We start from the raw sequence: 25,190 nt of genomic DNA, 5'->3' as shown, positions 1-25,190 counted from the left end.
AGTGAGCCGCTCAGGTAGATGACGGCTTGTTGTTGGTGCATGATGGGAAATGTAGTTTTGCTGAGGCCATTCCCCTAGGAGCACATTAGAGCTCGTTCTTATAAGAACTACATACTGTAAGCGGGCGGCGGGTACCTACCGATCGGGAAGGGAAGCGTTAGCAATGGCCAAAGGGAAAATGTCGGCTTCCAAGGAGCTGCTGCAGATGGACCTGTATGGGCTGCTGAATATAGAATCCGATGCTACTGAAAAAGAGGTGAGACAACTGCAGGGACTATGTAAAAACCGGACCGCACTAGACTCCGGACCGCCGGACTTGACATCAAAATCTGCAGTCCGGAGCTTATAGGGTCCGGTCCGGGGGGTGTCCTGTTCGGGGGGTGTCTTGTCCGGGGGGTCCCTGTGATAGCTATTATCAGGGACATGGGGAAGGGGAGATTACAGCCTCCCCCTGTGGTCCGGACCGTCCGGTTTTTGCTACATGCCCGGACCACACAGGGAGACTTTATTCTACCCCTCCTCCTCTACCTGGTGACAGGTGTCACAGGCAGAACCCCCAGACACTACAAGCTCCAAAATGCAGAGTTTGATGTCTGGTCCGGGGGTTTTGTCCTGGTCCGGTTTTTACCCATTCCCGACAACTGCAGGATGATGAGAACCTTTTGGGGATATGTACTAAGCTGTGGAGAGAGATAAAGTACCAACCAATCCGCTGTTAAGTTATCTGTACTGTATTACTCTCCGAGGCTTAGAACATCTGCCCTAGAAGTGACTGAGTCACTCACCTGGGAGGTGCCAGGGCTGCTGAGAGCTGTAGTACACACTCTCAGTCATATATACTATTATTATCCTTTATATGGTGCCACAAGGGATCTGCAGCGCCCAATTACAGACTACATAAATGAATAAGCAAAACAGTGACGTAAGGACCCCCCCCCCGGGAGGGGTCACGGGCGACTAGGCACTTCATGTGCCATGTTTTGCATGTGATAAATCGCTCCCGGGGAGCTGCAGGGGGGAGGCGGACGCCTGCGAGGGGACCAGGGAGCGGGGGATGCCCGCAACCAGAGATCTGGGTGGAGTGAACCAGGGAGCCGGTCAGGGGAAGCCCATACAACTGAATGGGCAGCCACTGATTGGCTGAGACAGCTTGTCAGCCAATCGCAGGGACCTCTGGTCCGCCAATCGCAGGGACCTCTGGTCCGCCAATCGCAGGGACCTCTGGTCCGCCAATCGCAGGGACCTCTGGTCCGCCAATCGCAGGGACCTCTGGTCCGCCAATCGCTGGGTCCTCTGGTCAGCCAATCGCTGGGACCTCTGGTCAGCCAATCGCTGATTGGCTGAGACCTCTTGTCAGTGGCTGCTCATCAGCATCTTCCCCCTGCTACCCATTCATCAGCGGCTTCCACTGCCCAAGTCCATAGTTCTCTCCGCCGCCCCCCCCCCCCCCCCCCCCCCTGCTCCCTCCGCCCAGATCTCTGGTTGCGGGCATCCCCTGTCCGGTTCCGGCCTCCACATAAGATTTTGCAAATCTTATGTGCAGCCTGTACGACCTCCTGCCTCCGATCTGATGTGCATGGGACCGCGCATTGGGTCTGACGGGCTGTCTACATGTGCGATTTGGGACGATTTCACAGCCCGATTTGTCCAAATAGGGTACAATCGTGCCCAAATCACAGTGCCCTTTACAGTTTAATACAATAGAGAACAAGTACAGGGGACTCTGCATCAACAGAGGAACAGAGGACAACGACATAAGTATCTGGATGGCAGAAAATCTCAAGATTTTAAGTAGTAAAAGAAAAAGTACATGAGGGAAGAGGGCCCTGCCTGTCAGAGCTTTACAAACACTCAAAATCCTGTAGGTACTGAATAATCCCTGCACTATGGTTGTTGTTTTTTTTTTTTTTTTCTAAATTGAATTTGTTCCCAAATTGGAGATGCATTGCAGGAAATTTACTAAGATGTGTATTCTACTTCACATGTGATCTTGCTATGGGCAACCAATCAGAATCTACTTCTTATTTATATAGCACTCTCTAGACGATAGACAGGATCTGATTGGTTGCCCATAGCGACATCACATATGAAGTAGAATACACATCTTAGTAAATTTCCCCCATTGTGTCATGCTGGCAGAGACAAGTAGTAACACTGGTGACAGGCTGCGGGTGATGCTGGGGGGAGTGACCGGGAAGATTACACAGAGAGAGCAAGTGTGTAATGTGTAAAGGCATTGGGTGACAGAGAGACTATGGGGGGGGGAAGGAAGGTGCAGAGAGGCTGACACCATGGGGGGGGGGGCGTTATTCAGTGCGGCCAGCGAGGGGGTTTGTACGGCGAGGATGGCTTTTCCTCACTGAAAACCAGCCATCCTCGCCGTCAAACCCTCTCGATGTCCCCTTGCAGTATTCAATGTAAGGGACAAATCCTCACGGTGAGGATCCCCTTTAACAGCGAGGTTCGCCGCAAGTGCAACGAGTCCACCACATTTTTTGGCAAGCCCCGCTGTTTTAATAGACACACTCGTCATTTCCACCTCGCCTCGGGGAACCTATGAATATGACATGGGTAAATTCAAAATGTAGCTATGTATGTCCTGTGTGTCTGTACGGTATGTGTGCATGTATGTCCTGTGTGTCTGTACGGTATGTGTGCGTGTATGTCCTGTGTGTCTGTATGGTATGTGTGCATGTATGTCCTGTGTGTCTGTACGGTATGGGTGTGTGTATGTCCTGTATGTCTGTACGGTATGTGTGCATGTATGTCCTGTGTGTCTGTACGGTATGGGTGTGTGTATGTCCTGTATGTCTGTACGGTATGGGTGCGTGTATGTCCTGTGTGTCTGTACGGTATGTGTGCGTGTATGTCCTGTGTGTCTGTACGGTATGTGTGCATGTATGTCCTGTGTGTCTGTACGGTATATGTGTCTGTATGTCCTGTGTGTCTGTATGTCCTGTGTGCGTGTATGTCCTGTGTGTCTGTACGGTATGGGTGCATGTATGTCCTGTGTGCATACCTCCCAACTGTCACGATTTTAGAGGGACAGTCCCGATTTTCGGGTCCTGTCCCGCTGTCCCACCCGCGGCAGGCATTGTCCCGCTGCGGGGGGTGGCAGTTGGGAGACCCCCCAATCTAGTAGAATAGACGCTGTGCGCATGCGCACAGCGTCTATTCTCGTATGAAAATGAGGTTGCGGCTAATTAGCATAAGCTGCGCCCTCATTTGCATACGCCCCGCCCCCTTTTCGGGCGCACTCGCGGCTTCGCCGCGCGAGCGTCCCTATTTCCTCCGGACAGAAGTTGGGAGGTATGCTGTGTGTCTGTACGGTATGGGTGTGTGTATGTCCTGTATGTCTGTACGGTATGTGTGCATGTATGTCCTGTGTGTCTGTACGGTATGTGTGCGTGTATGTCCTGTGTGTCTGTACGGTATGTGTGCATGTATGTCCTGTGTGTCTGTATGTCCTGTGTGTCTGTATGTCCTGTGTGTCTGTATGTCCTGTGTGCGTGTATGTCCTGTGTGTCTGTATGGTATGGGTGCGTGTATGTCCTGTGTGTCTGTACGGTATGTGTGCGTGTATGTCCTGTGTGTCTGTACGGTATGGGTGCGTGTATGTCCTGTGTGTATGTAGGGTATGTGTGCGAGTATGCCCTGTGTGTCTGTACGGTATGTGTGCGTGTATGTCCTGTGTGTCTGTACGGTATGTATGTGTGCGAGTATGCCCTGTGTGTCTGTACGGTATGGGTGCGTGTATGTCCTGTGTGTCTGTACGGTATGGGTGCGTGTATGTCCTGTGTGTCTGTACGGTATGTGTGCGTGTATGTCCTGTGTGTCTGTACGGTATGGGTGCGTGTATGTCCTGTGTGTCTGTACGGTATGTATGTGTATGTCCTGTGTGTCTGTAGGGTATGTGTGCGTGTATGTCCTGTGTGTCTGTACGGTATGTATGTGTATGTCCTGTGTGTGTGTGCGTGTATGTCCTGTGTGTCTGTATGGTATGTGTGCGAGTATGCCCTGTGTGTCTGTACGGTATGTGTGCGTGTATGTCCTGTGTGTCTGTACGGTATGTATGTGTGCGAGTATGCCCTGTGTGTCTGTATGGTATGTGTGCGAGTATGTCCTGTGTGTCTGTACGGTATGGGTGCGTGTATGTCCTGTGTGTCTGTACGGTATGGGTGCGTGTATGTCCTGTGTGTCTGTACGGTATGGGTGCGTGTATGTCCTGTGTGTCTGTACGGTATGGGTGCGTGTATGCCCTGTGTGTCTGTACGGTATGGGTGCGTGTATGCCCTGTGTGTCTGTACGGTATGGGTGCGTGTATGTCCTGTGTGTCTGTACGGTATGGGTGCGTGTATGTCCTGTGTGTCTGTACGGTATGTCCTGTGTGTCTGTACGGTATGGGTGCGTGTATGTCCTGTGTGTCTGTACGGTATGGGTGCGTGTATGTCCTGTGTGTCTGTACGGTATGGGTGCGTGTATGTCCTGTGTGTCTGTACGGTATGGGTCCGTGTATGTCCTGTGTGTCTGTACGGTATGGGTGCGTGTCCATGCTGGATAAATCTAGTTAGTTTGCCAGTCAGGGCCAGTGTTCTTACCGGAGAGCACTGGCCCGGACAGATCGCTCAGTAAAATCTCTAGGTGTGTAGGCCCCTTTATGTTTGATTAAACTATAAAAAATATCTTAACGTCTTCATTTTACAGGTGTTGGGATAACCGAGGTCAGTCACATAATCAGCACTTTTATTTCAGATTAAGAAAGCCTACAGACAGAAAGCCCTAACATGCCATCCAGACAAAAACCCAGATAACCCTCGAGCAGGTGAGCACAGCATGAGGTGTGAGGTGTCTGTGCGGCAGCACAGCATGAGGTGGAAGGTGTCCGTGTGGCAGCACAGCATGAGGTGGGAGGTGTCCGTGTGGCAGCACAGCATGAGGTGGGAGGTGTCCGTGCGGCAGCACAGCATGAGGTGGGAGGTGTCCGTGCGGCAGCACAGCATGAGGTGGGAGGTGTCCGTGTGGCAGCACAGCATGCGGTGTGAGGTGTCCGTGTGGCAGCACAGCATGCGGTGTGAGGTGTCCGTGTGGCAGCACAGCATGCGGTGTGAGGTGTCAGTGTGGCAGCACGGCGGGAGGTGGGAGGTGTCCGTGTGGCAGCACGGTGTGAGGTGGGAGGTGTCCGTGCGGCAGCACGGCGTGAGGTGGGAGGTGTCCGTGCGGCAGCACGGCGTGAGGTGGGAGGTGTCAGTGCGGCAGCACGGCGTGAGGTGGGAGGTGTCCGTGCGGCAGCACGGCGTGAGGTGGGAGGTGTCCGTGCGGCAGCACGGCGTGAGGTGGGAGGTGTCCGTGCGGCAGCACGGCGTGAGGTGGGAGGTGTCCGTGCTGCAGCACGGCGGGAGGTGGGAGGTGTCCGTGCGGCAGCACGGCGGGAGGTGGGTGGTGTCCAACCCGGTTATCAGGCATTAACACATGGGTGGAAGTTCAATAAGTTGGGTGTTCTGTTTCACATTGGATGTTGCTATGGGAAACCAATCAGAATCTACTTCTTATTTATTTAGCAGCTTCTAGAATATACTAGTGTCTGATTTCCCATCTTAGTGAATTTCCCCTATGGGCTAACATTTGGGCACCCTATAACAGTTTATTTATCCATGATGTATTGTCGGCTTTGCTCAGTTTGCGTCTTCAGTTGCCCCTCAGCAGATATCGCATGTGTAGTGGCAAGGACACAACCTTGTAACAAACATCCCACTGTCTTCTATCGTCCTCCTTCATTTACGCCATAACTGAGGCAAGCCTCGGCAGTGAAAGGGCTGCTTCTGTAGTGGTCGGTGGTTGGACTTGTGCGGTGACATTTACACTAGTTGACAATACGCCTCCCTAGAATTTGCCACCTGATTAGACGTAATGCACCTTTCGGGATCTTCTAGTCACCCAAGGAAAAAGCAACAATAGCTTTGCCAGGTACATTGCGTGTATCTATTAAATGGGATCAACAGTGAGAACTGTGCCATGTTACCAGACATATATATTTATTATTTTTTTCTGGAGAGTTGATGCTGATATGATGGGGGGGGGGGGGTATAGATCTAGTTTAACTTGATCAGTAACTACCCATATTAAATATCTCTTAATCCTCTTTTTTATTTTTTTCAGCTGAGCTATTTCACCAGTTGTCTCAGGCCTTGGAAGTACTTACAGATGGAGCAGCCAAGGTAAGTGTACCTCTCTTATTTATCCTGTAGACAAATGCTTGTTAATTCCAGGACATACAGCTCCAGACATTAGTCTTGTGTGCATGTATGTTAGTCTTGTGTACATGTATGTTAGTCTTGTGTGCATGTATGGTAGTCTTGTGTGCACATATGGTAGTCTTGTGTACATGTATGGTAGTCTTGTGTGCACGTATGGTAGTCTTGTGTACATGTATGGTAGTCTTGTGTGCACATATGGTAGTCTTGTGTACATGTATGGTAGTCTTGTGTGCACGTATGGTAGTCTTGTGTACATGTATGGTAGTCTTGTGTGCACATATGTTAGTCTTGTGTACATGTATGGTAGTCTTGTGTGCACGTATGGTAGTCTTGTGTGCACATATGTTAGTCTTGTGTACATGTATGGTAGTCTTGTGTGCATGTATGGTAGTCTTGTGTGCACATATGTTAGTCTTGTGTACATGTATGGTAGTCTTGTGTGCACATATGGTAGTCTTGTGTACATGTATGGTAGTCTTGTGTGCACGTATGGTAGTCTTGTGTACATGTATGGTAGTCTTGTGTGCACATATGTTAGTCTTGTGTACATGTATGGTAGTCTTGTGTGCACGTATGGTAGTCTTGTGTGCACATATGTTAGTCTTGTGTACATGTATGGTAGTCTTGTGTGCATGTATGGTAGTCTTGTGTGCACATATGTTAGTCTTGTGTACATGTATGGTAGTCTTGTGTGCACATATGTTAGTTTTGTGTACATTTATGGTAGTCTTGTGTGCATGTATGGTAGTCTTGTGTGCACGTATGTTAGTCTTGTGTACATGTATGGTAGTCTTGTGTACATGTATGGTAGTCTTGTGTGCACGTAGGTTAGTCTTGTGTGCACGTAGGTTAGTCTTGTGTGCACGTAGGTTAGTCTTGTGTGCACGTAGGTTAGTCTTGTGTGCACGTATGATAGTCTTGTGTGCATGTATGTTAGTCTTGTGTGCATGTATGGTAGTCTTATTTGCATGTACGTTTCTGACACTTTTCAAACACTCATCAATTGTCTGCAAATCTCTTCCTATAAACTGCGTGTGTCTCTATCACCTTTTCTTTCTGGCCTTGCTTTGTTCCGGACAGAATCACTGGTGCCTCTTTCATCTTCTGTGTGTTTATCCAATCTCCTCCAGGCAGCATATGACAAACTCAGGAAAGCCAGAGAGGCAGCCGCACGGAGAACACAGAAGCTTGATGACAAACGGAAGAAGGTGAAACTTGGTAGGTGCAGGGTGCTGGAATAAACACCAAGATATTTCTGGTTGCTTTTTTGCTGGAAACTGAAAATCCATCAATTTGGTTATGTATGGTCTCTAACGACACTGATCTTGTATTTCATGTTTCATGTTTATACATGTGACTTGAAGGACAATCCAGTAAAATGTTGTGTCCCCTCAATCTCCCCCTAGTAGAACAGTGTCTGGCTGGAGTTGGCACACTTAAACTGTAACTTTAAAACTGAGCTCCAAGTTCACCGGATAGAAGGCCAAGAAACAAGAGGGGCAAAGCTTGGAGGTATTAACCCTTCTCTAATCACATCACAAGGGGTGCTTTACTCTAAAAAAGGCTGGAATTCTGGGGTTGCAAGGGAGAGGATTTAAAGCTAATGTTTTAGTGGGGGTGAGCAGGTAGGGCCACAGTGGTGAGCAGGTAAGGCCACAGTCTTATTGCATTTCCAACCACTGTAACACCATTAATACAAGTGTTTATAGAATTGATCAAGCTATCCGAGAGGTTCACAAACGTGGTCTTCAAGGCCCCATAACGGTCCAGGTTTTTAGTATACCCAACGCTCCACACAGATGGGTACATCATATTGACTAAGTCACCTACGCAAAGCATGGGTATAGGTAAAACCTGAATCATTGGGGTGCCACGAGGACCGCATTTGGAAACCTCTGAGCAATCCCCATTAGTTTTCAGTGGCACCACTATATGTATATTCACTATATGTTACAACTTGTATATTCTCTTCTGTGTGACACAATTCCATCTTATTGTTTTTACACATTGACAAATATATTCTGGGTTTGGCCTATGATATATTCTGGAGAATGTTTTCTTGGTTTAGGAACTTACATGTCCTATACAGAAGTGTTTCACATGTCTAGTCTCTGGGGACTGGTAACCGTGCATGTTTTCTAGGTCTCCTCACAGAATCGCAGGCACAATAATCCATTCCACCTGTGGATCTCTTATATTGTGGCACTCGCTAATAAATGAACTTGTGCTCCAACTAGGAGGAATGGAAATGACAGCACTGCTATGTGTATCATAATAGCTGATTTTATGAATGCTGCGGTCGAGTATCGTTGCCAAGTCTGTTGTGAACAATCTCTCTGTTTCTCTTTGTTTTTATTTGATGAATTGAAGATCTGGAGGCACGAGAGCGGCGGGCACAAGCCCAAGTAGCAGAGGAGGACGAAGCCCAGGTTGCTCGGACATTAGAACAAGAGGTAAAGCTTCCCATCGACTGCACACACTGTATATAACTGATATATGTTGTATATGGTATCCTAGCAGTGTTATTTGGAAATAAGCATCAGTGATTGTTCTTTGGTACACCGCTATGTGAAAAGTAACTAAATGGGTACTTACCTGTATCCCGACTCTTCCTCCCTATGGTGAGTCTGATGTGAGTGACGGACACTGTGGTTACTCTGCAGGAGCACTTGCAAGGTACACTGAATATAATGTCCACTCTCCGGCATATAGCAGCTCCTCCATAATAACGATGCTATAGGCAAGGGGTAGGATTATCTGCTCAGGTGAAACCCAGGTGCCAGGTCAGAGCTTCAGGGAGGATGGCCTAGTACTCCAGCTGTTGTAGAACTACACGTCCCAGCATGCCTTGCAACAGTCTTGCGATTTGGCCATACTAAAACTGTAGCAGGGCATGCTGGGATGCGTAGTTCTACAACAGCTGGAGTGCCAAGGTTCTCCATCACTGGTCCGGTACCTCCTCACACCTGCTGTTGGCTACGCTAAGTCCTAGGATGCCGTATCCAATAAACTGCGACACCATTGGCCGGCTGCCTGGCCCATGGAGTCTGACAAGCTGGCTGACAAAGGTCCAAGCAATAGGCCAGGGAAATCTCCTGGCACCTTGAAAAGCCCAATCCCCATAACGGATCAGGCTGTCAATCACTGACTGTCTGATGCCGTACTGCGGCCACCAAACATCGGTACTATGTATTTATGTATGTTTGTAAGGTTCGCTGAAGGGGATCTATTGATTTACCTGTTCACTGAAACCTTTGTGTTTTCATCCGCAAGTCAAACAAAATCTCTGCGAAGCGGTGGCACACGCTGCATTTTCGTGGCTACTGGGAAAGTACCTGGCGAGGCAATTACCCATGATTAGTGATTGCGGATACTCTGCTTCCGCCCGTTACTTTACCTAACTTGTTCTCTGTTGAATACACATTGCGATCACTCTGGTTAGATACAACGGTACATTACTTACTTTACTCCTGACTTTCAGTCTATGGGCAGGCAAGGGATGTTTTAGTGTGTTCATTCATGGAAGATCCTTTACAGATGTGTAAAACAGCTTGAGAGGAGGTTATCTATCACCCGCCATATTACCCATATCGATCTCTCCCTACCTCTAGATAATACGTCTTCGTGAAGAAGGCTCAAGACAGCTGGAGGAGCAGCAGAGGTTGGTACGAGAGCAGATCAAGATGGAAATGCGAGGTAATCCATCACTCTCTACTAGGAAGAGATTATGGGATCTGAAATCTGGTTAGAATGTGGTTGTACTTCCCTTGTTTTGTGACCGTAACGGACTTTAATGAAATGTTTATTTTTGGGCTGCTAAGATAATGCTTCATTGTGACATTGATGGATAATATGGTCTGTTATATTTCAGGCTACAGGAGCGGACCAGCAGATGAGGCAGGATCAGCTAAACTAAAGGTAGCTACAATACTTCGTTTTTACAGATCGAGCCATGCACATATATCCCTGAAATAGGATCAAGTGAGCCAGGACTGTCAGACTTAGGGGGTTATTCTAATTCACTCGGAAAGGCACAACCTGCAGTGCACATGCTTTTGTCCATTAGAGAGTGTTTGTGCCTTTCCGAGTGAATCAGAATAACCCCCTTAATCCCCTGCTGTATTGTATTGTATTGCAGCTGAGAACATGCTGGGCATAACGCCTGTCCTTATTAGAGCTGGGGGTTAACATAAGGCAGTAACGGGTGCCCGCTTCTCCACGTTATGCAGAAGATATGGGACCTCTTATTTTACAAATGTTAGGGGCAGATTAATGCATCTGCCCCAATATACAGTAAATAGAGCTCCTATCTACAAGGCCAAGTTAGCATTAACCAGTAATGGACACGTGGTCTGTTCCTGTATTAGAGCTCTGTGTTACAGTAATGGACACGTGCCCAGGTCTGTTCCTGTATTAGAGCTCTGTGGTACAGTAATGGACACGTGCCCGGGTTCTGTTCCTGTATTAGAGCCCTGTGGTACAGTAATGGACACGTGCCCGGGTTCTGTTCCTGTATTAGAGCCCTGTGGTACAGTAATGGACATGTGCCCAGGTCTGTTCCTGTATTAGAGCCTTGTGGTACAGTAATGGACACGTGCCCAGGTCTGTTCCTGTATTAGAGCCTTGTGGTACAGTAAAGGATACGTGCCCGGGTTCTGTTCCTGTATTAGAGCCTTGTGGCACAGTAAAGGACACGTGCCCGGCTTCTGTTCCTGTATTAGAGCTCTGTGGTACAGTAATGGACCTGTGCCCGGCTTCTGTTCCTGTATTAGAGCCTTGTGGTACAGTAATGGACACGTGCCCGGGTTGTGTTCCTGTATTAGAGCCCTGTGGTACAGTAAAGGACACGTGCCCAGGTTCTGATCCTGTATTAGAGCCTTGTGGCACAGTAATGGACACGTGCCCGAGTTGTGTTCCTATATTAGAGCCTTGTGGTACAGTAATGGACACGTGCCCAGGTCTGTTCCTGTATAAGAGCCTTGTGGTACAGTAAAGGATACGTGCCCAGGTTCTGTTCCTGTATTAGAGCCTTGTGGCACAGTAAAGGACATGTGCCCAGGTCTGTTCCTGTATTAGAGCCTTGTGGTACAGTAAAGGATACGTGCCCGGGTTCTGTTCCTGTATTAGAGCCTTGTGGTACAGTAAAGGACAGGCTTCCTCTTATGTCACAACTCTCATAGGTGCTAAATTAATACGTAGAATCTTATTGGTTGCTATGGGCATCATCCCAACCTCCATAGTACTCGTATTATTAAATATACCCCTATGTTTTAGTCATGTGTTTAATTATTATATATTGCTGCCTCTTTCCGGTGTTGGTTTGTTATTGGAATATCCATATCTCCATATCTAAATCATGTGTTCTGCTCTCTCCAGCTAAAATGGAAATGTGACAAGGATGATGAGACAAGGGGAGGATATACAGAAGAGGTTCTGATGAGGCTTCTGCAAAAGGTTCTCTTTTATAGAAAATCACTAACCTGTGTGACCTGCTTAGTGACCTCATAGTGCTGGTTATGTAGAACTTTAACTCTCTGAGCAGTATTCAATGCTCCCGATTCACTGTTTTTTCCGGTGACTCAGGATGTTTTCACTCCTTGCGGTGAATCTTTTTTACTGAAAATCTGATTCACCCTATTCAATGTTCACAGTTTGCCAAAAGCGACCAGTAAATGCCGGCCAGTTCTCCATTTCATGCTCGCTGCAATTCGCTGGTGTATTTCAATGGGGTTTTCACTGGGATTAGCCGAGAGTGTATTCAATGCTAGGATGGAGAACTGCTTTCAGCATGATTTTTGCCATGATTCACCGTTTTGCATTAGACAGCTTTTTAAGGAGAACTGAAAAGTGATCTTTTAAAATAAAGGGTTTTTTTTTTTTTGGTGTTAAAAAATCCGAATTTTTTTTTCTGTGAAGGGGCGTGCTATTTTTATTCATGTGCTTGCAGTCCCTGGAAACCCTCCTTCTCCCCCCACAAATTCTGGGGCAGATCGGTTTAGACAGAACAGGTGTGTCAGAATATGGTGCACCACAAAGAGAATACAATAAAATATAACCTTTATTATTTTAATGGTTTAAAAACTGCGAAATATTAAAATACATACGAACATAAGACAAACAAGTGAACAAAGTGCATGTTTAAAACAGCACATTCGGGGATACAGTGTGTGTAGTTTGTCTCTATTTTAATTGTTATCAGCACATATGGATTGCTTTTTACAGTCTCTAGTATCAGATCCTGCTAATTCTGTAACGTATCCGCAACATTGTTTATGATGTATTCGCTTCTATTGTCAATTGTTGTATTCCACTCAAGAGTGAGACAAGCTGGTTCAATTTAACACTCTGTACTGCCAGCGTGTGTTTCGCTTCTCACTTCCTCAGGGTTGCCCGGTGGAAGTGAGAAGCGAAACGCGTGCTAGCAGTAAAATGTATTTAGCCCTTATAAGGGCTATAATGTACCAATCTACCTATATGCCGCCTGTCTAGGTCCACAACGGTGATCCGCAGTCACACTGCTGTTTCAGCTCCTAACGGTATATACCCACACCATATGGACCGTGTTTGCTACCTAGAGCTTGCCACATGTAAATAATTAGTGGTCGCGGCTGCACCACATATATGTGATAGAGATCTCATGCCTGCATGACTTCTACATTTAACTATAACTCTGCAGCATTCTTCTAGTGCAAACTGATTTGTGATACAAGTGACTGCCTGTCAGTTTTGGCAGATCACACCACACTAAACAGTATTACAAGACTAGAGCCCTATCCCTGCAACTCTGGTATTAACAAACATAAGAAATGATTTAACTATCTGCTACCTGAATAATTGTACAATTATGTTTTGTGCTGGGGTCACGTCCATAGATATAATATTTCCGTGGTCTCTGTAATGTGATTAGAGACATTATATGTTATAATCTCATATAGGCTCCAAAGCAGAGCCTGTTTGTGCTATCTGCACTTGCAGACATAAGCACTGCAGAGTGTTAAATTGAACAAGCTTGCAACATTGGGCGGTATTCAATGAGCCTGATTCGCCATGTTTTGATGGCGAATTTGTGCTGTTTGGCGAATTTTTGACAAAAACGGTGAATCACCCTATTCAATGACCACATGGCGAATACATTTGAAGGTTTTTTTCGCCATGATTCACCGAGTAGCAATCGCTATCTTTTTATGGAGAAGTGGAATGTGAACTTTTAAAATAAAGTGTTTTGTTTTTTACATTTGGTGTAAAAAAATCAGGAATTTTATTCTAAAGAGGGGCGTGCTATTTTTATTCATGTGCTGTAAGCACATGAATATATATTTAATTTAAAAAAAAATATATATTTTTTTTTTTTTTTTACACAGCAGCCAGCAGGGGGCGCCGGAGCCGAGCCGCTCATTACATATTCATATATTCACTGCACCCGATCGTTACGATCGGGTATAGTGAATATACGGTCCCCTGCTGGCACCCCCGTGTGGCAGCCTGTGCTGCCTGGCTCCCGGGGAGCCCACCTCCCCCCCACAAACGTTCTGGGGCAGGCAGAGAGACTTCCATCTCTCTGCCTGCCACCGTCCTCAGGCTTCCTGCGACATTCGCCGCAGGAGCTCATATTCACCAGTCAGGGGCAGCGAGCCCCTGACACGTTGAATACCGGAGCCGGCGAGGCTCCGGAACGTGGCGAATGTGCAGCGAATCCTAAAAAGGATTCGCTGCACCTCGCAGGTATTCTCCTTGAATACCGCCCATTGTCTCACTCTTGAGTGGAATACAACAATAGACAATAGAAGCGAATACATCATAAACAATGTTGCGGATACGTTACAGAATTAGCAGTATCTGATATCTGATACTAGAGACTGTAAAAAAGTAATCCATATGTGCTGATAACAATTAAATAAACTAGAGACATAAACTCCACACATGGTATCCCTGCATGTGCTTGTTTAAACATGCACTTTGTTCACTTGTTTGTCTTATGTTCGTATGTATTTTTTTAAATATTTCACAGTTTTTAAAACATTAAAATAATAAAAGTTAGATTTTATTATATTCTTTGTGGTGCACCATATTCTGACTCACCTGTTCTGTCTAAACCGATTTATCTACATTTTTGTGTCCATGGTAGCACACCCCTGGATTTTTGCTAAAGTATTAGACATAGATCAAACAGATAGGGCCCCGATTTGTAAATACTATTTATTTAGTACGTCAAATCCTGTGCGACTGGGTTGCATACATTTCTTCCAAATTCTGGGGCAGGCAGGGAGGCTTCCATCTCCCTGCCTGTCGCCGTCCTGTGGGTTAAAATCACCATCAGGGGCAGCGAGCCCCTGCGGCATTGAATAGGGTGACCGAGAGGGCTGGCAGCGAATGCTCCAGCCCTCCGGAACCCTCAGGATCCCCTCTGTATTTAAGCCACAGATTGCTACTCTATGCCAGAAGCTTATGTTTCCTAACCGGAAATGACTGCAACATGTTCACCCTCACCCCCAGGGTGCTCAACGTAGCCTGGCACCTGCCGCTCACCAGGTTTTTGTTTTTTTTCTTTATCTCCTGCCCTCGCAGCTCCTTGGGAGTTTACATGGGAGACATCAAGGGTGAGATTTAATAGGATGAGAGATTCAAAAAGTGAGAGATTTGGTGAGAAATCTCCAGTTTTTTTAAAGTGGCAATCATTTACACTGCAAAACCAGTTTGATTTTGCAGTGTAAATGATTGCCGCTTTAAAAAAACTGGAGATTTCTCACCAAATCTCTAACTTTCTGAATCTCTCATCCTATTAAATCTCCCCCAATGTGTCAAGTTGTTAGTGAGCTCTCCTGGGGAGCTCAGGGGAAATTGAGGCAGATTTAGGACAAGTTGGACTAGTGTATGGGGGCCTTAGGACACTAGAACAAATGTAAACATTCTTAGTATATGACACCTTACATAGAACTAACGGGGCCTACAAAGGGGGAGATTTGCTGATTGTTCTGAGTGATGCTAAATCGCTAAGTACACAGGTTAGATTGCTGAGATAATTGCTGATTGTCCGGTGCTTAAAACCAGACACATTGGGGGAAATTTACTAAAGGAAATGTGTAAAAAAAATAGGTGTATTTGTATCCAGAAATACACTTATTTTTGACATTTACTATCCCGAAAATACGGCTATTCATATTGATGTGCTATTAATACGAATTGCCGTATTTTTGGGATAGTAAATGTCAAAAATAAGTGTATTTCTGGATACAAATACACCTATTTTTTACAAATTTCCTTTAGTAAATTCCCCCTATTATCACTTCATCGAGCGTAATAAATCCACCCCACAGTGATGTATCAGTGCTGAGCAATCTGTCAGGGCCACTGGTCTCTGGTGAGGACAGTGGCCCTGGTTGGCGATCTCACTAGATTTATTCAGCATACTGTATCTTAATCTGTGGGCGATAGCGGCCTGCGGGGCCGCACATCACTGTGGCCCCTACACACGGAGCGATAAGCTTTTATGTGCAGATGCAGCGACTTGTATAGTCGCCGACCCTTCTGCACGGAGTAGTGCGGGCAGGGGGTGGTGGGCACGGGTCGCGCCGCTGGGTGTTTCCATGGTAATTCGCCCATGACACAGGGTGCCGGGGTGTGGGCGGCTAACGTCACATGACATCAGCCACCCGTCCGATCTTCACCAAAATGGCTGCAAATATAAGTCAGTCTCCACCGACTTATATTTGCGTGGCTAGTTGTCATCATTTGATATTATGCTAAACATCCATTCACGTGGCTGCGGGTGACATCGGCAAGCGAGCGGCGGGCATTCGTACGAGCTGCGTTTTTTAGACTCGCAAAGCTGCGAAATACACAGCTTTGCGAGTCAACCAGAATGACCCCCCCCCTGGTGCGCTGAGAGGGGCTGAAGCCACAGTGTATGAGGGCACATGTGTATGTCACAGTGCATGAGGGCGCATCTGTATGCAACAGTGTATGAGGGCACATCTGTATGGCGCAGTGTATGAGGGCACATCTGTATGGCGCAGTGTGGGAGGGCACATCTGTATGGCACAGTGTATGAGGGCGTATCTGTATGGCGCAGTGTATGAGGGCGCATCTGTATGGCGCAGTGTATGAGGGCGCATCTGTATGGCGCAGTGTATGAGGGCGCATCTGTATGGCGCAGTGTATGAGGGCACATCTGTATGTCACAGTGTATGAGGGCGCATCTGTATGTCAGTGTATGAGGGCACCTCTGTATGTCAGTGTATGAGGGCACATCTGTATGTCACAGTGTATGAGGGCATATCTGTATGCTACAGAATGTTCTACAGTTCCTTTGCAGAATAATACCACTTATGGACATACGACATGTCATACACGCACGCACACACACACGCCACACTAATACACATACACACACACACACATCACAATCATATTCTCGCCGTCTAGTGTGTATAAGACTCCTTGGGATAAAGTACTGTTAGATTTGCATAGTTAATCAGTCCACATTGTTAATCCCAACCATAGAAAGTACCGAAATCTTACATCATGTCGGTTACAGTTCTCTTTCTGGTTCTGCTAGATTCAGTACAAAGTAGTTGTATGTAATAACTCTGCTACGAAAGTGATGACAATAGAATGTCCCAGTACTGTATCGGGGCTTATAGCCTAATACTCTACAGTGGGAAGTGACTTATGGTGAGTACATGAAATACTTCTGCTTATTACTGTATTTATCTTGCAGTATGGACAAGTGTCAAATCTCATTGTCTCCAGCAAGAAGAGAGGATCAGCAATAGTTGAATTTGCCACATTCAGAGCAGCTGTAAGTGTTTTGCATAAGCTTTTGTTATTTATTGTCATTATCTATAGTTGGCACATTGAAGTAAAGGATGAATTGAACATCAGCCTTTCACAGTTCCAATTCACATCAGTTTATATGTTGGATGGGATGCATACCCAGGGTAAATATTGTCGAAAAACAAAATGTAATGAAGGTTGGAGTGTAAACCACATGGTAAAATTGTTACTGCAACCTAATAAACCTATTAGTAAGGGGTAATGCTGATCCTCCAAATACTGTTGTAATGCCTTCTTATGGAGCAGTCACATACGGTAGGTCCTGGCAGCACTGAAGCAGGCAGAGGAGATGCTGATCGCAGCACCTGATCCCTCTCCTGATGCAGGATTGCCATCACGAGTAGTGACCGGATTCCTATGCTGCATTTGCACGGTCAGACTAGCAGAATCTGATCATGTACCGGTACTAATCTCCAGTAATAGGATGAGTGAATCAGAAAGTGAGAGATTTGGTGAGAAATTTCCAGGTTTTTTTTAAAGCGGCAATCATTTACTCTGCAACACCAGTTTGGTTTTGCCGTTTAAATTATTGCCACTTTAAAAAAAAAAATCTTGGAGATTTCTTACTAATGCCCTGTTCTAACTGCGAGTGAGAAAGACACGGCTTTTACCCGGCATTAAAATGCCGGGGACTGACGCACTGGACCCCCGTTCTCACTGCAAGGCAAATTCCCGGGTGAAGAAGTTCTACCCGGGAATTTGCCTTTAAACACGGGTTTTTCGGCAGTGTGAACGGATATCCGGATCTCAGACGCGGGTAAAAAGGAGGGTTTTACCCGTGTATGAAATCCGGATATGCGACCCGTTCACACTGCCAAAAATCCTGTGTTAAAAGGAAAATTTGGCTGCAGTGGGTATAAATCTCTCACTATCTGTTTCTCTCACCCTATTACATTTCACCCTTAGGGACAGATTCTCTAAGCTTCAAAAGTGATAAAATGGAGAGTGATAAACAGCCACCCAATCAGCTCCTGTCTGACATGTCACAGACTGTGTTTGAAAAATGTCAGGCAGGAGCTGATTGGCTGGCTGTTTATCACTCTCCATTTTATCACTTTTGAAGCTTAGAGAATCTGGCCCCCAATGTTTTATTCATTCCAGACCTGGATAATACTATTGGACTAGAAGCGTTCTTCCAAATGGAAATCTTCTGAAAGTCGTCTCTTCATGTTGCCAATAAGGTTTTCTGCCCTTCATGGTGGATGGTATAGAAGCAAATAGGGCTGTTCTGCAAAGGAACCTGTGATTCAGCCCCTCACGTTTGTCAAGGCAGACTGACTGCTGACCTGACGGAAGCTGCTGGTTCTAGGGAATTACTGATTGAACATATTTCATCAGTCTCTTTAAAGTTCCAACCAGATGGTTTTATTTTCATCATCGACCTTCCTGTTGCCTGTGACACTGCGGTAGAATAGTCAAACGTTATCCACCACAGCGGCAATGACCCGGCAGCTGAGATCAAGAAAGGGTTTTTATTCAGATATTTTTGGGGTCAAAAGCTCTGTTTTGTTTTTGACCCATCTTGAACCTGAAGACCTTCAACACTTTGTCTGGAGAGGTTCAAGTTGGAGTCAATGCGATCTGTCACCAGCAGCATGGAGTTGGAAGTGTATGTGGTATGTATTATGCAGTGGCGGGACTTGTCGGTGGCGTGCCCAGGTGCAGAAAATATCATTTGGGCCCGCCTCCAGTCACATGGTCCTTGGCTTTTATATTTTTAAAAATGTATTAAAGAAAGATGCACGGCCAAATGTAATAGGGCGAGAGAACCAGAAAGTGAGAGATTGTTCCCATTTTATTTTTAAAAACAGCATTCCTTTACAGTGAAAAAGCAGGTTGATTTTGCCGTGTAATTGATTGCCGCTTTAAAAACAATTCCCTCACTTCTGATTCTCGCACCCTATGATATTTGCAGTGTTTTTGCATCCATGCGTTACACATCGGCCATATTATAGCCGGTAACTTCTTTCTGGTTCCTTCCTAGTGCAGAGAACCGTTTGTATTACAGATGAGTGTTTCATATTGTGAATATCCTAAATAAGTCCTGTTATGTTTCATAGGAACTTGCTGTAAAAAACGAAGCCGGTCTATTGAATAACCCCTTGAAGATAGTTTGGCTTGATACGCCTCCACCATCTGCGGTGCCGGACAATCCCAGCAAGATGGCGTCTTCTAACTTCTCCAGTCACCTGGCGCAGGTAATGTGGACAGAGCGGTATGTTGGTCTGCGGAAGCCTAGGGCCTTATTCTGGTGCACGGGGGAGCAATGTTTTTCTGTTGCGCATGTACATACCCTGGGTGCGAGCGCGCATGGCCAACAGCTAGTTTGCTATCCTGTTCTCACCTAGCAGTGCGGGAAATTTGCAGCATTGCATTTGTACCAGAATAAGGTCCCTAGTGGGGGCAAAGCAATCACTGGGGGTTTAGTTCCAACCCACAGGAGCTAGGGTATGTTCAAAGATAAAACTGCCCACAAGTATAGACTATGGGGCAGGTGTATCATGCAGTGTAAAGCGGAGAAGTCCAGAGACCAATCAGATTGTACGGAATCTGCATCAATGCTTCCTCAGAGCTGATTAGTTGCAGTCAACAGATGTGTCTTTGGCGCTAGAGACTAAGGGGGTGTATAGCTTGTGACCCTGCTGCCAACCACGTGGGAGGATTGCCAGCCTCCACAAACCAGATAGCCAAAAAAAGAGAAATACGTGGGGCGCTCAAAGGTAAACAAGAATAGGAATTTATTAAAAACACATACACACAAAAAATCACAATACATATATATATATATATATATATATATATATATATATATATATATATATATATATATATATATATATATATATATATATATATATATATATATATATATATATATATATATATATATAATATAAAAAAATTCTAAAATCAATGGGTATCACTGTACCATAATTGTAAGCACTGGATGAATGTGCACAAAATAGCGTGGACTCTCTTCCCTTTTCAATTGGGGAAGGATGGTATGTATTTGGTTAGTCCAATTATTATTAGGGCTAGTGTCCACTTATATTTGAACCATATAGATTTGAAATGAATGGCCAGTGTGCACACTTAGCAGTCCATAACAGCAGCGCTTGCTTTTTGTAAAGGTATCAATATTGCGTAGGTGAAAACAAGGACTTCTGTTATAGATTATGAGAACAGTGTCCGTCCTGTTATCACAAGTATTGGGCCACGGAGTGGTAAGAGCCCAATACTTGTGATAACAGGACGGACACTGTTCTCATAATCTATAACAGAAGTCCTTGTTTTCACCTACGCAATATTGATACCTTTACAAAAAGCAAGCGCTGCTGTTATGGACTGCTAAGTGTGCACACTGGCCATTCATTTCAAATCTATATGGTTCAAATATAAGTGGACACTAGCCCTAATAATAATTGGACTAACCAAATACATACCATCCTTCCCCAATTGAAAAGGGAAGAGAGTCCACGCTATTTTGTGCACATTCATCCAGTGCTTACAATTATGGTACAGTGATACCCATTGATTTTAGAATTTTTTTATATTATATATATATATATATATATATATATATATATATATATATATATAATATATATATATATATATATATGTATTGTGATTTTTTGTGTGTATGTGTTTTTAATAAATTCCTATTCTTGTTTACCTTTGAGCGCCCCACGTATTTCTCTTTTTTTGATTAGTTGCAGTGTCTCCATTTGTTCTACACAGCACCGGATAATCTCCTGCTACAGGTGGCCTGGTAAATGTAGTGCGACAGTGGGACTGTATTTAGGATTATTTTTTTTATTTTTTTTTGCAAAAAAATTCCTGTAAAGTAGCAGATTAAGCATCACAATGTGTGGCGCTAACCATTCATATTGTCTCGGAATGCTGCCATGGCAATGTCTCGGGATGAAAGTAAGGTTAGTAAGTCATACATAAGAGAACAGATTTTGGCAAATTCTGGGGGTTTGCAGGATCTTTTAGGTATATATAGAACAGTGCGAGATCTACTTATTATTGTCACTAAATCTATGTTGGTAAAACTTCTCCACACTAAAGAATCTGCTCTATGATGAGGCTTCTATTAATCTCTTACACAATATATCACCTCAGGGTTTTCTGAGTTGGGATCTCTAAATTCTATCATTCGTGCATGTGCTCCTATAATGTGGCCTTTAGGGGGGATTACCCGCACACAGAGCACAGGGGGGACGGTCGCAGCTGCAGCTGATAGTGGGGGGGGGGGGGGGGGGGCTGAAGATATCCTCTTTGCGGTAAGAGACCACTACATCGTTTCCAGAGGGTCCAATGAGAATCGGGAAGGCCCAGCCGCCAGATATATAATTGTGATAAGGAGGATCCACGTGCCTGCAGTCACACCCGATAGTTGGTTTAAGCAAAGTCGTAGAACACTTGTTTTACAGAAATCCAAAACCAGTTTGGAATTGAGCAATTCTATTCTGCGAAGGGTCCAGCAATGTGGACTAAATATACTTTATCTAAGAGAGCGTATAATAACCCTTTGATAACCAAGGGAATTTGGCAAAATAGGTGTGAAAATTGGCAAGCAAATTTTTTAAATTTACCCTTTAGTGCCAACGTTGCTGTGAGATCCTCAAAATATCCGGTAAAAATGCTCACAGCGCCGCTCACAGCGAATGTTCTGTTCTTCCTTTTTTTTTTTTTTTTTTTTTATACAATATTAAACTAAACTTCAGTGAATTGAATTTGTATCTATTTACACTAAAAGAACAGTCGCTGTGAGTGATGCGGATATTTTTTAGTGGATATTTTGAGGATCACTCACAGCATCGTTGGCACCCAAAGAGTTAATACATTAAGGGCCTTATTCTAGTTCACTCTCTGACAAAATCCTTCTTAGATGGACAAAACCATGTGCACTGCAGGTGGGGCAGATGCACCAAGTGCAGAGAGATTTAGATTTGTGTGAGTTATTTTGTTTCTGTGCAGGGTAAATACTGACTGCTTTATTTTTACACTGCAATATAGATCTCACTTTGAAGTAAAACCCCACCCAAATCTAACTCTCTCTGCACATGTTACATCTGCCCCACCTGCAGTGCACATGGTTTTGTCCATCTAAGAAGGAATTTGTCAGAGTGAACCAGAATAACCCCCTAAATCGGAACAGTGCGTTTTTCTTTCATCATTCATGTTCGTCCCTGTGAGATGGAAGTGTTGCAATTGTAATGCAAATGTTTTTATCTCAAAAACCTCCTTTTGTTCCTTATTTGTCCCCTGTACAGGACTCAGTACGATCAGAGAGAGACTTTGAGAGTCTCGTACTAATGAAGATGAGACAAGCAGCCGAGCGCCAGCGTTTGATAGAACAGCTCCAGCGGGAAGATGAGGAGGCGAATACGTAGCCTGGCATTGGCAGAATAAAATTCAGCCCTTTTTTTTTTTTTTTTTTTAATGGTCAAGTAAATTAAATTTCCCTTTTGTAAAGTGTTTGCAAGGCTGCTTTGTGTGTGTTAGAGACTAATTACATAGATGCCGTGATGACCCTCTACCTTTTTAAAATCGAAGAAATAATTTTACAAATAAACAATACGGTTCTTTAGACTCCATTACTATTGTATGGTCCCAGTAATGGTACGTCTTACTGCCCCACAGCACTGAGGTCATCGTTTGGATTCCTACTATGTCGCTAACTGTGTGGAGTTTGTATATTTTCCAGTGCTTTCCTCCCACAATTCAAAAATATATACTGGCGTTCGTAAAAAATAAACCCTACCCCTGTGTGCATGTACACGTGGTAAAGAATATAGATTGTAAGCTCTGGGACTGAGGTGAATGGCCAACTCTGTAAAGATCATAGAGTATATTCAATGCCCTGACGGCGAGCTATCACCAGCGAGAAGTGCCGATAACTCGCCATCGGTGTATTCAACTCCCCTTCATTCGCTGTTTTAATCTCACCTGTTCCCTGAGCTGAGATGGAAATGGCGGGTGTGGCCATAAATGTGGCGGACTTGCTGCATATGAGGCGAATCCTTGCTGTTCTCTCACGGCGAAGCTTTGGCCCGTACATTGAATACAGAGAGGGGGTTTGATGCTGAGGATGGCTTGTTTTCGGCGAGGAAAAGTCATCCCCACTGTACAAACCCCCTTGCCGAAGGCATTGAATACCGCCCCATGTTTGCGCTATGATAACAATATAACCGAATATCCAAAGTATACTAGCCATATATTATAAACCTTAAAGTATGAACGATCAAAAAAAAAAAAAAAAAATTATATTATATATATATATATATATATATATATATATATATATATATATATATATATATATATATATATATATATAGAGAGATAAGACGGCACTCCGAAGTATTTAGTAGCATAAGTAGTGGTGCAGGGTCCATAGATAATTGATAATAACACTCACCCAGCCTCCAGGAAGGAAAGATAGGAAAGGACCAGCACTCAACTGGCTCACACGGAAGAATGGTGTCTACAAATGCGCAGGTTGCGCCAATTGCCAATTCCTCGTTACAGGAGAGTCATTCAGCAATCCAGCTAATGGAGAAAAATTCTCCCTTAGACACAAACTCGACTGCAACAGTAGATTTGTAGTCTATGCCCTCTTATGTCCATGCCAACTGATTTATGTGGGCAAGACGATCAGAACCATTAAAGAAAGACTAAGCCAACATAGATCTTCGATCAAAAAAAGTCTCTCACCCACAGTTGACAACCTGGATCTCAAAAATCTACCAGTGGCTAGACATTTTCTTGATAAAAGACACAATATTGGCCAATTAAAGTGTCACATCATTGACCATATACCCCCGTTACGAAGAGGGGGTGACCGAGAGAAACTCCTGCTGCAGAGAGAACTCAAATGGATCTACCGTTTGAACACACTTGCTCCGCACGGTCTTAACGAAGATTTCAAAATGGGGTGCTTTCTTTAAGCTACAAACGGTACCTAGCTGTACCACCAAGCCCCATTATCTATATTTGTCTCCTCCTTTCTGCACACTCACACCCATAGGTCCAGTCCCTTACAGTATGCCACAGGATGGGTCTTTATTGCACGGCTTTCCATCCAGCTTGCACATAGCGGCACCTGACATTCGGGTTATAATGTTAGGTGGGTGGCATGAGCCAGCAATGGCCTCATTGTCACAAACCTCTTCATTTTTTAACTACATCCACGCGCAATGATTGAACATATCTTTTATGTGTAGTGGTGAATTATCAACCACTCCATTATGTCCAGCTATATATTTATCCCCATTACATTGCGGTTGTATCTAATCAACACGGAAATGTGTCGCCCGCTCTTTATAAACATTGACTGCAAAGGTAGGATGCACCGGACATCCCTGGTTGGCTTTGTGCCCATGCATACTTCTGGACACTGACTATCATTCTGTGCATTGTATTACAGTCGACACCGCCGAGTGTCGCCCTAGGCTCTCTCATTATACAGAAGACCGATGTTTGGAAGGTGGTACTACAGCTTGATAAGTCTGCCTGTGTGCAGCGAGTAAAACAGCACCACTTTGGGATATTTCCCCAACCCGTGCCGCCGTGCATTATGTGAACTCCTTAATACTTTTTACAATAGTAACTGTGACCATGTCGATACCGCCGTGTGTTGTGACATGGACTTTATAATGTGGATTACATGTAAGCGCTGACAGCTGCCGCCGGGCACTGTCTGAGCGCCGTGGACTAACGTACTTTTTGCTTTATCTGTTGGGTGTCACTACTTTTGTTCATGTCGACCACCTTTAGACTGGATTGTGCAGGTCCTTCACTGGTATATAGCTCACGCTTCACGGTGTATTGGAATAGGCACATGATCCCTAACAGTCTCTCCTCCACGCTAGAGTCACTTTCCCTTCACTAATGGCCAAGACGTACCTATACTTTTCTGTTGGGTCACCCTTATATTATGCACTTTCCGTTTGCACGAACTTTGCAGCTACCAACCCATGTTGGTGATTTGGTACACAGGCAATCACCTTAACACAGGCACACGTCACAGGGATTCCCCAATGACGCGCGCAGATACACACCCCCGATAGCGTCATCTGACAGGCGCTGTAT

At 45.0% G+C, this 25,190-nt stretch overlaps 2 protein-coding genes across 2 annotated transcripts in view; one reads left to right on the top strand and one right to left on the bottom strand.

The window, feature by feature from the left end:
• The window catches only part of ZFYVE19 (zinc finger FYVE-type containing 19), a 41,225-nt gene extending 41,067 nt beyond the window's left edge, over positions 1-158 (bottom strand). The window contains exon 1 of the mRNA XM_083166705.1: positions 140-158. The gene's annotated coding sequence lies outside the window, so the exon portion shown is untranslated. The remainder of the gene's footprint in view (positions 1-139) is intronic.
• On the top strand, positions 51-22,693 carry DNAJC17 (DnaJ heat shock protein family (Hsp40) member C17). Its single transcript, XM_083166706.1, has 11 exons — positions 51-256; positions 4,753-4,822; positions 6,157-6,215; positions 7,385-7,472; positions 8,625-8,707; positions 9,866-9,950; positions 10,126-10,172; positions 11,631-11,708; positions 16,972-17,052; positions 19,148-19,285; positions 22,370-22,693. The coding sequence occupies exons 1-11, from the start codon at positions 164-166 to the stop codon at positions 22,487-22,489; spliced, it is 942 nt and encodes a 313-aa protein (XP_083022832.1). The 5' UTR covers positions 51-163; the 3' UTR covers positions 22,490-22,693.
• The last annotated feature ends 2,497 nt before the right edge of the window (positions 22,694-25,190 follow it).

The sequence above is a fragment of the Crinia signifera genome, chromosome 12 (genome assembly GCF_055691185.1).
Source record: "Crinia signifera chromosome 12, ASM5569118v1, whole genome shotgun sequence".
In the NCBI taxonomy this organism is placed as follows: domain Eukaryota; kingdom Metazoa; phylum Chordata; class Amphibia; order Anura; family Myobatrachidae; genus Crinia; species Crinia signifera.
Note: the sequence above shows the minus strand (reverse complement) of the source record. Positions and strands in the feature narration are given on the sequence as shown.

Coding starts and splice junctions, on each gene's coding strand:
- DNAJC17 (XM_083166706.1), top strand. CDS start 164: ATGGCCAAAGGGAAAATGTCGGCTTCCAAGGAGCTGCTGCAGATGGAC. Junction 257..4,752: donor CCGATGCTACTGAAAAAGAG/GTGAGACAACTG, acceptor CTTTTATTTCAG/ATTAAGAAAGCCTACAGACA. Junction 7,473..8,624: donor ACGGAAGAAGGTGAAACTTG/GTAGGTGCAGGG, acceptor GATGAATTGAAG/ATCTGGAGGCACGAGAGCGG.